Below are 15,536 nucleotides of genomic sequence, written 5' to 3' on the forward strand. Positions count from 1 at the left end.
CATGGAAACAGCTTACAAGAAGCAGTTTTCACAAATGCAGTTTTCACAAACTCAAAGCCCAAAGGTGGCTTTTACTGTTGTTTGTTTTTGTTTGTATTAAAAACAACCTTTATGAATATGCAATGTAACACAAACAGAAAAGTGCAGCATGCTGGACAATCCATTTGCTTCTTCTCCCTTCTCCACCCTGCTCTGTCCCAGAGGCTGAGGGTACAGAGGCCCCCTGGCTTCCACTGAGTTCTGCTACCGGGAGCCTCGGAGGAGGTTTAGGTGAGGAGGGGCCTGAGGCCAGAGTACTTATTTCCCAGGTTCTCTCCTTCAAGGCGACCTCATTATCCCCCTTCCCATAAGGGTCCCTCCTTCTAGGTTCTAGTAACCTCTCCCTTCTTAGTCTTTCTGGGCTTGATAATGGTGGGTGCAACAAGGTTAACTGTCTTGCCAAAGGTTCCCTTTTTGTCATTAGGTTTCATTCTTTTGTCATTAGATCCTTATAAGTAAGTCCTCCTTGAATCATTCGAACTTAACCCTTTGCACTTGCTTGCTTTTTTCTCGATTCCTTTATTCTAATGCTAACCGTGTCGAGTCACACTCGACATCCGAGTGCAAAAGGTTAAGTATGCCATCTGTTATCTATTGAGGCCCTCACAGATACAAAGACAAAGCATAAATATACAGCTTAGAGAATTATCACAGAACAAACACTAGAGCAGTGGTTCTCAACCTTTCTAATGCCGCGACCCTTTAATACAATTCCTCATGTTGTGCTGACCCCCAACCATAAAATTATTTCCGTTGCTACTTCATAACTGTAATTTTGCTACTGTTAATGAATTGTAATGTAAATATCTGTGTTTTCCGATGGTTCTACATCAGCGGTTCTCAACCTGTGGGTCGCAACCCACAGGTTGAGAACCACTAGCAGGGTCACCTAAGACCATCGGAAAACACAGATATTTACATTACGATTCATTAACAGTAGCAAAATTACAGTTATGAAGTAGCAACGAAAATAATTTTATGGTTGGGGGTCACCACAACATGAAGAACTGTATTAAAGGGTCGCGGCATTAGAAAGGTTGAGAACCACTGCCTAGAGTAAATAGCACTTGGGTCAATAGTGGAACTTGCCTGAATCCTAGAAGTTCCCCCCAGGTGCCCCCTCCTTACATGCTCCTGCAAACCACCAAAAAGTTTTATCACCTGAGCATACGTCCCTAAACATTTTATTTGTTTGGTCTGCTTTTGAAATTCATATAAATGGAATCATACAATATGAATTCCTTCATGGCTGGTTTTTTGCACTTAACACTATGTTGTTGCAGGTGCCTTCTATATGATTTTGTTTGGGAAAAGCATTTAATTGTGTGTCTACACTATAACTAATTTATTCATTCTGCAGATGCTGAACATGTGGGTTGTTACTAATTTGAATTTATGGAAATAATGCTACCAGGAACATTCTTATCTATGTCTCCTGGTGCAGAGGAACATGCATTTTGATCTAGAAGTGGAATCTGAGTCATAGGACACATATATTTTCATTGTACTACTTAATATCCAACTGTTCTTCAAATTAAAACTTTCCACCAGCAATGCATAAGAGTTCCTAGTTGCTCTATAACCAACACTTCGTGCTATCAGTCTTTTTCATTGTAGGCATTTTGGTATGTGGGTAGTAATATCTTTTCATGGTGTTAATTTTTGATTATTTATGAGCATATTTACATGCTTACCAACCATTTGGATATACTCAAAGAGTTTAAAAGTCTTTGGCCCACTGAATGGAAGAGATCTTCCCTGGCACCAAAATTAAATTTACAGGCTGATAGAATGCAGCTACCAAACCTTTCCTTTAGTGAGGAACAGGGAAAGGATGGCCTAGTTCCTCTGCAGACTTTTCGCTAAAAATAAAATTACTATCCTAATGATTCACTATTAAGTAAGACCAACTTCAATAAAAATTACTAAAACAAAGTATAATACCATAATACAGAAAGAGCAAAACACAATCTCAGAATCTGAGAATCAAGAGTAAATAGCCCTGAATTACATCATACATACTACTATGGTGTCCTCAACATACTTTGCTGTTGGCATAAAGATTAAATTCGATGACGCATTTAAAGCACTTAGAACTCTGCCTGACGATTATTCACCTCTGATTACCTCTGATAATACAGATAAGAGTAACTGCAAAGATAATGAAAAAATCCTAAATAACTCTTCTCAAACCAACAACCTTCAACTGCATAGACATGTAGTTACTTCTTTGTATACAGATGCTTGTATACTGAAATCCTCAATCACACACATACTAGTATACAGGTTTTGGATTTAAGTAAGTCAATAACATATGTGTTTCTTTACCAATCCTGACTCTCCACAATACTTTTTTCTTCTAAACTGCTACTTCCTCACATTACCAGGTATTTTTCCCTACACACTCATCTCTCTCTCTGTATATATAAGAGTAATATATATATATATCACTCTCCTTTAACTGTGAGACCAGAGTCCTCAGGAGGTGGCCATGTACATCACAATAACCAGAGAACTCTACTCAAGTCACCTGTCCTATCCCAGAGACTCTGGATTACTAGTCAGTCTGTGAAACGTCACTGCAAATTGACGTTTGTTGGCCTGGGGTCCTGTAGGATTTCAGTGAGTCCAGGGCTGACTACACTGCCATGCAGAAGTCTTCTCCTAAGATCCTCTAAGTGAGAGAATCTTTAATATCTTTAGGGAACTCTACTTTCATTGCTGATTTAGATCTATTTTAACTTAAATTATCTGTCACTTTGCATATCTGGGTTCATCTTGTTTGCAAATTGCCAAGGAGAAATACAATTCAGGAAGTCAAGTGGACAGGAGGTTCATACTAACTGGACTGTAAGATTATAGCTATAAGTTGCTTTGGTAGAGAGAAATATGTTAAGAACAGGAAATACAATTTTATCTGTGGCATAGACAAATCTCTAACATAGGAGCATGTTTTATAATGGGGATTTACTGTGTAAATCTATTAACAATGTCCTTTCTAAGAAATATAAAATTGCCTTAACTAAATTAAATTTTTATATTCACTCAAACTGGACTCAAGCACTAAAATGAAAATCCCTTAGGGCTTTCAACATCTAAACCAAAATTCAAAATAGAGCTAAAAAGCTAAAACAGGTTATTTCATAGAATGAAGGGAATTCTGTAGCCCCCCAGAATATGTAAGATCCCTCTTTTGCAAGGTGAAAATTTTCTCTTTCACTGGATTCCAAATAAGTGAGGAAATTAAAGCTGCATGAATGATCCCTAAATGAGTTAAGTTCTTCTATTTGAATAAAAATTAATTAGGTTCAAGTATTAAAGAAGCAAACTAGATACTACAAAAGTTTAATTCTTGATCCACTGTTTACTTCTGCCAGTTTGGGGAAGATTGTTTTCACTGTAATTCTTTTCCAACAAAATAATTATTGTGAAGAGCCAGGAACACAGAGAATAAGTGCTATCGGGGCATGAAGAGAAGGAGAGAAAGGTCCCGGCCCCTCCTCCCCTTGCCTAAGTCTCTACATCTGATTTGTTATTGGCAGGTCCCTCATATAACTGGTTAAAGTGTCCCTGATGCTAACACCTGGTTCAGTAATTTGTCCATGACTCCCTCAACCCTCCATTTTCTTACCTACTTTTCCAGTCGCACACTCAAGCAATATTTATTAAAAATATGTAATACCCATACATATATAATAATGCCAACCCTCAAGGACCCCAATTTACTACAGGACAAAAGGCAAGTAAATATGCAATGATAATACAAACACACTCCACTACAGGGTAAGTACCAAGTGCTAAGGAACCTTACAGGGGTGAATAAGCAACCCAGCTTCAGAGGTCAGAGAAAACTTCCTAGAAAAGGCATCGTTGAAACTAAAACTTTAAGTATCAGTAGCAGCTGGTCAAGCCAAGAGGTGGGAGGGAATGAGTGGTAAGGAATGTCACCGGTTGGAAGAGCATGTGAAAGGTAAAGAAGAGTACACGCAGAAGGTCCCGAATGGCTACAATGGAAACGAAGTGGGAAGCGAGTAGCAGCAGAGCCACCTCAAGCTGTGCTATAAGGACTTCCTATCTGGCCCCGTCCTTCCTTTCTTGGAGACACTGGCAGGTCAGAGGAAATAATCTCCCTGTGGATGACAAAGAACTCAAGACTTAACTCGATATGCCATCAAATCTCTTGATTTTAGCAGCACAGGGAATACTAATCAATACTTAATATCAGTAACCTTGTCACAGGCTAAATGAAATTAAGGTAATGACAAGATTGGATTCTACAGATAAAAGGTTCCTATCTCCTATCAAACTCTCCTACACTGCATATGAAATATAACTCCATGTATAAAAAAACTGATTAATGTAACTCGGCAATGAACAGATCCTGTCTAGTGAATAATCAATGTAATCACCTCATAACGAGAGCTTATTACATCAGCTAGGGCAGAAATGGGAGGAACTCAGCACCCGAAGAAGCTGGGCCTGTGGGCTGTTTGTTCTTCAGCAAGTCATGGCCTTCTTCTCTGAGCTCAAATCTTCATCTGCACAAGCAATAGTTGCTTTGGTTGTTGCCTACACTTCTAAAACTCATTATTCTGACAGGCTATCCCAATCCAAAGTAATCACCAAAGGCATAGATTTAAATAAAGTTTATAAATCAAAGACTTACTATGATTTTGTCTGAGGGGTGAAATAAAAACAAAAAGCATGGGCTTTCAAACTGTCTTAAATTAAAAATACAGTTCCTTTTAGTTCATGTACTTTACAGAAGTTGACTAGTCAAGTATAACCAAATATAAAGATAATTAAAATTTTAGGACAACCAAATGAGATGATGATTTCTTTTTTTAAGAAAAGAAAAAGTAAAAACTTTAATATAACTAGGCAGGCAATGATTGGATGGCTCACTTCCCTCTCCACTGGTTTCATTTCCCTGCTTAGGTTAAAATACTCCTAACATGTAAATTACTCCACTAAAGACTGTCATAGTCCCTTCTTAGCAGTTTGCAAGGATATTTATGCAAAAGGAACTATTTTTAGACTTCCACGTGACAGAAAAGGGATATAAAGCACTGGGACTTAAAAAATAAAGCATATATGTATATGCAAAGCAGAAGTAAATAACTAAGTATCCCAATTTAACCATTTAAAAATGTTTTAACAGTAAAAAGTGGATATTTTATTATTTTAGGAACTTTGTGGTAAAGGATTAACTCTGTTTAGGAGTACCTAAATGCCAGGTATTAAGTTAAACTCTTGGGATTTTTCTAGTTTCAAGTCCTCACAATCATATCAAATGGGTATTATCTCTATTTTAACCATATAGAAACTAAGTAGGAACAAAGGCTCAGAGTGGGTAGGTAACCAGACAAAGTTACACAGCTTAGAAAATAAAAAAGCTATACTATGAATCCCAATCTACTCAACATCAAATCTCATACTCTTTCAATAGATGATGAAGACTTGAAGCATCAAAGTAAAAAAGTAAAGACATTTTCCCCTTTTCATATAATTCTCTTAAATGCATAGTATCATTTCAAGGGAAGCTTATGCTCAGCATAGCTTCACAAACAAATCATTTGTGAAAGAGAAAAACCACATCCAGTCAGAAGCTAAAAAAGCCTTATTTCAGAGAGTACTTCCTGAAAGAGACAAAGCAGCAACGAGTAACAACTCCTATAGCAAGAATTATATTTGAGACAACATTTTAAAGCAACAGAAGAGCCTAAAACAAAGAAATATACCATTACTTAAGTATATCACTTCCAGAAAGAGAAGCAACTCAAGCATACCTCTTTTATAGACCTGAATATACCGAAAAATGTTCCTCTCTAATACAGCTTTTTGATGGACAGGAGGTAAGTTTCATTTAATTAACTTCATCGCAGATTATCGGAAGTAATGCTGTACTTACTAAATTTCAAAATCATTGTTTTATTTTAATGATACATTACTGAAAGCGTGCTGGTGAAGAACCTTGAAATGAGTTATGCTGTCATCTTCCTGCATTATTAATACGATTTTTCATTTATTTTCAATTTTTACATTAACAGTAAATGTAATTTTGTTCAACTTAAGGAAAATGTTGAAATGATAAATCATAAACATATTTAAGAGCCATCACTTGGTTTCAATTACAGTGTTTCACAAAATGTACTTAAAGGCTTTTGAGAAAAGAAAGACCATAGATAATCATGGAATGGAAAGCTTTTTAAATGTTGACTTAAAAACCAATTGCTTTTCAATATTTATCCAAAAATATTTCTGCATGTGCAGAGCACAATCTATATTGGCAATGCCTTTAAAACACATGCATCATGCTTAATTTTTCAACCTTAAGCAAATGAATACAAGTGTTGGTGACATACAAGCAGTTTGAGCCCATTGAAGGGGGGGTTACTAAAAAAATGGTTTGTAAGTACAGAATTTATATGACAAAATTTGGGGATAAGGATGGGTGAAGTATTAAAAGAGAAAAAAGGATACAAAATTTCATTTACATTACAATTGCTACTATTTTAAAAATCACTGAAAATTAAAAATAAGAGTTAAGCCTCTAAAATTATTCTCCTTTGTATGATACTGAAGATTTAGTTTTTCTATGTAGTACTCTTCTCATCTGATAGAAATTAATATTCTAGTCACATCAATATTTGGATATTTTAATTAATATAGGTGTTTACCAGTAAACATATAGGAATCTATCCCAAAATAATATTTCACCTAGATATTTGGCAAACTAGCTGTAATCAGGAAGAAAGGGAGGGAGGGAGAAGAGGAGGAAGGGGGGAAAACAAACTCATATCAGCAAGTATTCAAGTTATTTTTAAATTATCAACAGCCCATGATGCCACCGACCACACTGCTAACCCCCGCAACAGGTCTGACTTACAGACAGCCCACTCTGCAAAGTGACATTTTTGAAGGAAACTCTTCTTACACCTCTGTATTTCAAGGGGCTGCCACAAGGTTCCATTTCTTTGTAGCGACTCTATTTTTAAAATCCCTGGTGTTAGCACTGCATCATGGGTGATGGAAGTTTCACATTGAGGGGGATCAGTGATATATACCATCACTAAACTCCTTTCCATTAGAAATGAACTATTTTTTGGTGATGGGAATTAGTTTTTGCATACACATAAAGTTATTGAGTGATGTCTTATTAATAACCACTTGTGTTTAATATTCCTTTTTAAAATTTAATTTGACAAATAATACTTAAACTTCTGTATCTAGGTAGAGTGAGGACATGAAAGTTACTATACCAACAATACCTCATTCTCAAGGTGTTGCTTTCTGTGCACCACTACAGCAGTGAGATCCACTTCAAAGACACTTGTAAACACCATCTGGAAGACTCAGTTTTAGACACACCCAACTGTGCATTAGAAACTAGCTCATCTATTGCTCTAAGAGTAAAGTTGTTAATCTGTACACCATGGCTCAACACACTGCTGTCTCAAGACCTATGAAATTTATAGAGAACCTAATACTATGAAGAAGTATTTACCACTTTAAAAAACAAAACATGGTTTAATGGCCAACTAAACAAGTCTTCAGTGACAAACTAGAGAGTAGTTCTTGAGGGTCACCTCATCAAGGGTTCCTTCCTTCACTCATCCATCAATTCAGTAAATGTTTACTTTTTTAATAGCTACAACTTACTCAATAGGCTATAGGGATATACCAGTAAAAAGGGAAAGCTTCTGATCCCAAATGAGAATCATTGTGAATATTCAGTAATTAACTAGTTATATAGTTCCTTTATTAGTTTTTCTAACACATATTTTATATATTAAAATTGTACTTAATGAGTTAAAATTCATTTTTTGATATTACTAATCTGGATCACAAAATATTTAAACAGAATGAAGATGATTAAAAAGTGGCAAAGTAAATTGTAAGATTCAAAATTCAGAATGGCCTTTTCCCAATTAGTCCTAATCAAGGAATGATTATTATAGGAGAAATAGCTATCCAATTTTAGGGGAAAAAATCATAAAGGTTATTCCTCAGGGAGAAGAGAGGTGGGCAGGGAAAGAGAAATGAGTAAGTTTGCCGGTGCAAATTACAACACTCCATACCACTTTCATCGGTTAGTACAGATTAGTATTAATACCTAGGAAGTGTATTTATTAATAAATATTAAGACACATCTATTTGACTCTACAATATAAAGTACTCCCAAAATTAGAATCCACTGCATGCCAAGTATGAGAATTCTAACATTTATTTTTCAACCAACGGTTTTATTCCTCCTAATATTCTCAACTGTTTTACAGTTTCCAAGTGTCATGCCCACCAACAACTATAAGATGACCACCTCTCACAATCAAGCTCAACCTGGCTCTTCTAACAGCTCATACCCAGATGAATACAAAATTGCAGCCCTTGTCTTCTACAGCTGTATCTTCATAATTGGAGTATTTGTTAATGTCACTGCCTTATGGGTTTTCAGTTGTTCCACCAAGAAGAGAACCACTGTAACCATCTATATGATGAATGTGGCATTGCTGGACCTAATATTTATAATGAGTTTACCTTTTCGAATGTTTTATTATGCAAAAGGTGAATGGCCATTTGGCGAATACTTCTGCCAGATTCTCGGGGCACTCACGGTGTTTTATCCGAGTATTGCCCTATGGCTTCTTGCTTTTATTAGTGCTGACAGATACATGGCCATTGTGCAGCCGAAATATGCCAAAGAACTTAAAAAAACATGCAAAGCCGTGCTAGCATGTGTGGGAGTCTGGATAATGACCCTGATAACCACCATCCCACTCCTACTGCTCTATGAAGACCCTGATAAAGCCTCCACCCCTGCCACCTGCCTGAAGATTTCTGACATCATCCACTTAAAAGATATTAACATATTGAACTTCACTCGACTTATATTTTTTTTCTTGATTCCTCTGTTCATCATGATTGGGTGCTACTTGGTCATTATTCATAGTCTGCTCCATGGTAGGACATCGAAGCTCAAACCAAAAGTCAAAGAGAAATCTATAAGGATCATCATCACCCTCCTGGTGCAGGTGATCGTCTGCTTCATGCCTTTCCACATCTGTTTTGCTTTCCTGATGTTGGAAGGGGATGAGAACAGTTACAATCCCTGGGGAGCCTTTACCACCTTCTTGATGAACCTCAGTACCTGTCTGGATGTGATTCTCTACTACATTGTTTCAAAACAATTTCAGGCTCGAGTCATTAGTGTCATGCTATACCGCAATTACCTTCGGAGCGTGCGAAGGAAAAGCTTCCGATCAGCTAGTTTGCGGTCACTAAGCAACATAAACAGTGACATGTTATGAGTAGTAAGTTTTTTGTCTTCAACCTCCTTAAATTCACTTTACTAATTACCCTAGAGTCAGTGGACATTTTGTATATTATCAAGTCCCTTCTTTCCTGAAATAAATAAATAAATAAATAAATAAATAAATAAATAAACCTTAAAAACTCTTTTGTGGGATCTTATTGTGGCAACATAATTAAATATTCTAAAGTATTCTAATACATTAATTATTTTTATTGTTAAAACTCATATAGAACATTTTCATGAAGTACTAGGAGAAAACATCCAATTTATGTTTCATATTGAAGCCTTATCTAAATATATAGTTGACTTAGTTTTTTGGATTTAATTCTATAAGCAAGTGAATCATGATGTCAATCAATGCAGTAGGCAAAGAAAATCCAGCTACTGTTTGAAATAATTTGATGAAAGTATTTTCCATCTACATATAGCTCCCTTTGGTTTAATTTATACTCAGGATTGGTGGTCCAAACCCAACATTCTTTTGTTTGAAGTTAAACTTCCAGGATCCTTACAAAAACAACTATATTCATCTCATCACTATTATTTGCTGCAGAGCAAAATTAGTGAGAGCAAGCATTTGAGTGAGCCTGTGGAGATCATGGCTATCAGCCCTTCCCTACTCTAAATTCATTTTCTTTTGGAAACAGCCTAAAATAATCCAATAAACACTTACTGAGAACCTTCCTAGCAAAGACTCTACTTAAGACCAATGGGGGAAACCTAACCCAAGACCCTATTTCTGACCAATAATCCAAGTTTTTTCCTGTGACATGTTTCTGCTATTTGGTAAAATACCTTTCTCCAATATAAAGAGTTGCTCTTCTTATGTGATTAAACACCACATTACAAAAGAGATTAATTTTTTTTCAGGTCATATGTCACAGTATAAAAAGCACTAGTCAAGGACCTTGCCATTTAATTTTCCCTAATAAAGTAACAAACCAAGTAACTTCTCCATTTAAAAAAAAAAAAAAGGAAATCCTATATAATAAAAGGGTAATATGCAAATCGACTGAAAAGCAGAACAACCGGTTGCTATGATGTGCACTGACCTTCAGGGGGCAGACGCTCAACTCAGGAGCTGCCCCCCTAGTGGTCAGTGCGCTCCCACAGTGGGAGCGCAGCTCAGCCAGAAGCCCAGAAGCCGGGCTCACGGTTGGAGAGCGCAGTGGCGGTGGCGGGAACCTCTCCCGCCTCCGTAGCAGCACTAAGGATGTTTGACTGCCAGCTTAGGCCCGTTCCCCTAAGCCGTCAGTCGGACATCCCCAGAGGGCTTCCAGACGGCAAGAGGGCACAGGCCCGAATCTCATGCACCAGGCCTCTAGTGAACTATATAATCTATAAAGCCTATATTCTAAATATGTATCCAAATGAGTTAACTATTAACTTCCTCTCTGCTAAATCACTTTTATTATTCTTAACATAATCACCTCCCAATAGGACTTAGAATCAAATGAATGCATTGGTTATCACTTGATTTCTATAATTAACATAGATAAATTAATATTCTTTAAAAAATAAACACAAAGGAGCCTAAAACAGCATTTTAGTACAAGAAGATCCCTTAGATGATCTGCTGTTTTAAATGTAAAGAAACTAAGGTCCAAAAAGGATTATAAACCAAATTCAGTTCTCTTTTTCATGTTAACCACCAGTGTTTTGTTTTTTTTAATAATAAAAAGGAAACAAGCTTACGGGATTTAAACATTCTCATAGCTACATAAGATAAAGGAGTCAAGATTGATGGTACCGAGATGTAGTTTCTCAACGAAGAGAAAACTACTTGAAGTTTTTAGTTTGAATAGTCAAGTAAGCAAGATACTTTAATAAATATCTTTAAACAAATAAATACTTATAAAACAATGGAAATAACTCCTGTATATGTAGGGTTACAGTACGTAAATATAGTCATAAATACTCTTAAACTACATGGATTAATCTGCTCTTATATAATTTATTAAATGGCAAGTTCTCTGTAATAGCTTTTCTTGATGAGAAAAGTTTAATTTGAGAGCACAAAACACAAGAAAAGGCTTTGTTACCACAAAGACAACAAAGTGAAAATGTATGTCATGGTTCTCACAATAAAATTGTAAATAATCTAAACCAGTTAATTAAAAATAATTTTATTCAGCATTGTAATCAGATACATTTAAACAGGATATATAAAAACCTAAAATTCCACTTCTCTGGAGGGGTTTGATTCTGGGAAGTAATGTAACATTCACATGTAAATACTAACAAAAAATAATAGGTATATAAGGACAGGCATGTGTGACAGATGTGTGACAGGCATGGGTTACTGAAAGTACCTAATATATATAGCTTTTGTAATGTACCTATTTTTAATGTCAAAACTTTAATGGCTACTATTTCTAAACATGACTCTAGAAAGATCAGGAAAGAAATATGGACTGGAAATAGAGTGTTGGGAAACAAACCACAGACATTAACTGTAGTTGAAGTCATGGGAGTGGACAAGATAGCCCAGAGGAAGCACTTGAAATAAAGTTGAGAAAGGAGCGTAGACAGTAAATAAGGTCAAAAAGGACCAGAAGAGAGTATATGCTAGGACTCAAGGGGCGTTTATTTTATTAAATAATGGGAGGTCAAAAGTATTTAATGTGCTATTGAAAGGTCAAAGACAACTGGAAATAAGCCTCTGGCTTTAGAAATTAGTTGGATACTGCTGAAATATATTAGAGAAATTTTAAAAGTGGTAAGGTTAGAAAAAGGGGGAAGAGAGAGAGAATTTAATCCGAAGTCAAGAATTATAGAGAGGGCAGATAAATTTGGCATTGATAGCCACAAAAAAGGAAACAAGATGTTATGTGAAAAACACTGCAAATTAGAAAGCATGTTGACCAAGAAAAGAGAGAGAGTAGTTTCCTTTCCTGAGTTTGTGAAGCCTTGCTCTCATCAAATAAAAGATATATTTACAAAATGCAAAGTTTATTAATTTTTTTAAAAAATATGTTCTTATTGGTTTTTAGAGAAAGAGGAGGCAGAGGAATAGGGAGATAGAAACATCAATGAGAAACATCATCCATCAACTACCTCCTGCACACGCTCTACTGGGGATCAAGCCACCCTGGCATGTGCCCTGACTGGGAATCAAACAGGTGACCTCTTGGTTCCTGGGTCAATGCTCAATTGCTGAGCCACACTGGCCGGCCAAAGTCACTTTATTGAATTAAAGATTTATGTTCCAAGAAGTCTATGTCTGAGAAAGCTTCAAGATTCTAAAATGCCATACTCTCATGTTTCATTATTTGAAAAGGGAAAAGAAATACATTCCTCATTCAGGGGAATGGATGAATTAACATTTATATTGTCTTTCAAAGGGGATCCTGTAATTTTTTAATTTACTCAAGTTTGAACCAAGATTTAAATATTCCTGCTTTAAGAATAAATAAAAATATTCCCAATTTCAAAACTGAATAAATCCTCCTTATAAGAACCAGTTAACAGGATTTCATAAAGAAATAACTGTCATTCAACTCTATGTGCAATAGGAAAAAAGGTCATCAGACAAGGGGACAATCTAAATAAGAGTTAAAAGCTATATTACTACCCATGCCCAAAGTTTATTCTGAGACAAACTCACATGATACATATATACTGTTCTATATAACTCAGTAGGCCTTATAGATAACTAAAGATAACTGGCCTGAATGAGAAATGTTTGAGAAAAACCTATGATTCAGTAATGTTGCTGCTTTCCTGAATCAATATGAAATCATTCCTGATAACTACACTCTTCTCCACAATAGCAGAATAGTCAACTCAAACTTCTCAGTCTCATTACAATTACAATCTGTGTACCTCAACAAAAACTGTGTGATAATTATAACACAAAATTTTGTCTCCAATTATTATTCAGAATCACACATTATTAACAATACTCATGCCCACTGTAAGTAAATCTCATAAAGGACAGCTACAATGTAAATTAACAATGTAAGCATGAAAGCTATTAGATCATTAACTGCATTTTTAAAATAGAGATCCAAAGTGAACTTGAGTCAAAATACATACAATCATCTAATAGTTTTCAAAAACACAAATTCAAAATTAAAATAAGGCTGAAGTTAGTCACACAGAATTTTAAATATCTGGTATCTTAATTTCAAAGTATCTCTCAAATGCAGTCTCCAATATATAATTCAGAGATGCTTTAAGGTCACTTATATGTGCTAACAACTCTGCTCCTAGATACTAAATCCTATATAATAAAAGCCCACCAACTGGATGGCAGAATGACCAGAATGACAACTGACCAGTCACTATGACACGCACTGACCACCAGGGGGCAGATGCTCAATGCAGGAGCTGCCCCCTGTGGTCAGTGCACTCTCACAGTGGGAGTGCCGCTTGGCTGACCGGGATGAGGGCTCCTGCTGCTGCAGCCGCTCGGCTGACCAGGATGAGCAGTGCTCCCACAGCAGAAGCAGCCACTCAGAGGGCGGGTCCACAGCTGCTCAGCTGATTGGGATGAGCAGCACTCCCAAAGTGGGCCAATCCCCACAGGCCACGCCCCCCACCAGTGCACAAATCCCGTGCACCGGGCCTCTAGTATTTCATAAACTAATACACATTTTTTTGTTTTGTTGTTAAAAGAAGATCAACACCATATGAAAGCATATACACTCTGAGTTAGATTGACTATTGCAAGTTTGGCTAAAAATAACTTATATACTGACTTTGTTTTATCTTTGGTGGAAGTATTAAACAATAACAATTTTTAAAAACATCATTCTTCAGAAGCTTAACTTCAAATTAATTTTCCCCTAATCTAATCTAATTAATTAAACTTTGTATTTTTGTGTTTAATTAGTTCACAAAACTAAATAGACAAAATTTCACTATAAAATAAACACATAAAACTAATTCTATCTTCAGAATTAGAACAGGAAATTCATTTAAAATTCCCTAAAACATGAAACTTCAAAGCTGAAAAAAAGTGAATGTAAAATAAATTTTGTTTCAAGAACATAATGAGAATATAAGTATACACTGGATTTTTTAATACATAAAATCAATTCTACTGTCTCTAAAAGTTTAAAATATGCTTTTACTGACTTTCATGTACACCACTACTTTAAATCAGAAAAATTAGTTATAAAATAAGCTAATCTTTGAGAGCTACTTACAATCCAGACGGCAAATTCCTGGATGCAGTGATACCAAAGGAATACCACATAGCTTCAACAAGGATGAAGTCAACCAAGGCTGACAAAACCCAGGAACCCAGCAAAAAGGACTAAAAACAAAACAAAGCATTATATAGAGGAGTCTCCTAAAAATAAATTAACATTTATTTAATTAGAACCAGTTCAAATATATATATATAGTCTTTTCTAATAAAAACAAACTTAAAAAAATATATATGTGTGTGTGTGTGTGTGTATATATATATATCTTCAAAATGAGAGAATAAAACTATATTGGTCAAACACATTAATAGCATGACTTATTTTTAACAAGTAACACACAAACCATTAAGCAAAATAAATAATTAGAAACTTATTAAAGTCAAAATCCTAATTAAAATTGTTAATACCCACTCATACCTGATATTATTACCTAGTACCATCATCATTATTTTATTACTAGCAGCCCGTTTGCACGAAGATTCGTGCAATAGACCTTCATTCACCTGGCTGCCTGCACCAGTTTTCTGCCGGCACCGGGGACCCAGGCCTTGGCTGTGGCCACCGCCTTCTGCCTTCTTTCAGGGTCGGGGCTTGGCCCCGGGCGGCGGCCTTGGGCTCTGCTTCACCCCAGCGTCCCTGCTAAGGATCGTAGGAGCCGACCCCCTGGTCGTTGCCTACGATCCGTGCAGGCTCCCCGCTGGTGCCCAAGGCCGGGAAAGCCTCCGCCCGAGGCTTTCCCGGCCTTGGGCTCTGCCGCAACCAGCGTCCCTGCAAGGGTTTCCTGGTGGGCGTGGCTTGTGGGTGTGCGAAGGTACGGTCAATTTCATATTACTCTATTATTAGATAGGATGCTAGTGACTTAAATTTAAATTTTTCTTTGGTTAATGTCCATGTTCCAACTCAGATAGAGGATCATGTAATTAAAAGGTAATTGTTAATAATAACAAAATAAAACTATTTAAATATAATAAAAAACAAAAAAAATGCTTTTCTCTAACCTAACAGCAAAGGGAAAATGCATAAAAACT

The 15,536-nt window shown here is 36.1% G+C and overlaps 2 protein-coding genes across 2 annotated transcripts in view; one reads left to right on the forward strand and one right to left on the reverse strand.

The window, feature by feature from the left end:
- UBAC2 (UBA domain containing 2) overlaps positions 1 to 15,536 on the reverse strand; it is a 185,828-nt gene that overhangs the window by 135,597 nt on the left and 34,695 nt on the right. The window contains exon 4 of the mRNA XM_079779148.1: positions 14,506 to 14,615. Coding sequence (XP_079635274.1) covers positions 14,506 to 14,615 — 110 coding nt within the window. The remainder of the gene's footprint in view (positions 1 to 14,505; positions 14,616 to 15,536) is intronic.
- On the forward strand, positions 1,039 to 10,679 carry GPR18 (G protein-coupled receptor 18). Its single transcript, XM_079779147.1, has 2 exons — positions 1,039 to 5,894; positions 8,319 to 10,679. The coding sequence occupies exon 2, from the start codon at positions 8,331 to 8,333 to the stop codon at positions 9,345 to 9,347; it is 1,017 nt and encodes a 338-aa protein (XP_079635273.1). The 5' UTR covers positions 1,039 to 5,894; positions 8,319 to 8,330; the 3' UTR covers positions 9,348 to 10,679.

This window comes from Cnephaeus nilssonii (assembly GCF_951640355.1).
Source record: "Cnephaeus nilssonii genome assembly, chromosome: 8".
NCBI classification, from domain to species: domain Eukaryota; kingdom Metazoa; phylum Chordata; class Mammalia; order Chiroptera; family Vespertilionidae; genus Cnephaeus; species Cnephaeus nilssonii.

Coding starts and splice junctions, on each gene's coding strand:
- GPR18 (XM_079779147.1), top strand. CDS start 8,331: ATGCCCACCAACAACTATAAGATGACCACCTCTCACAATCAAGCTCAA.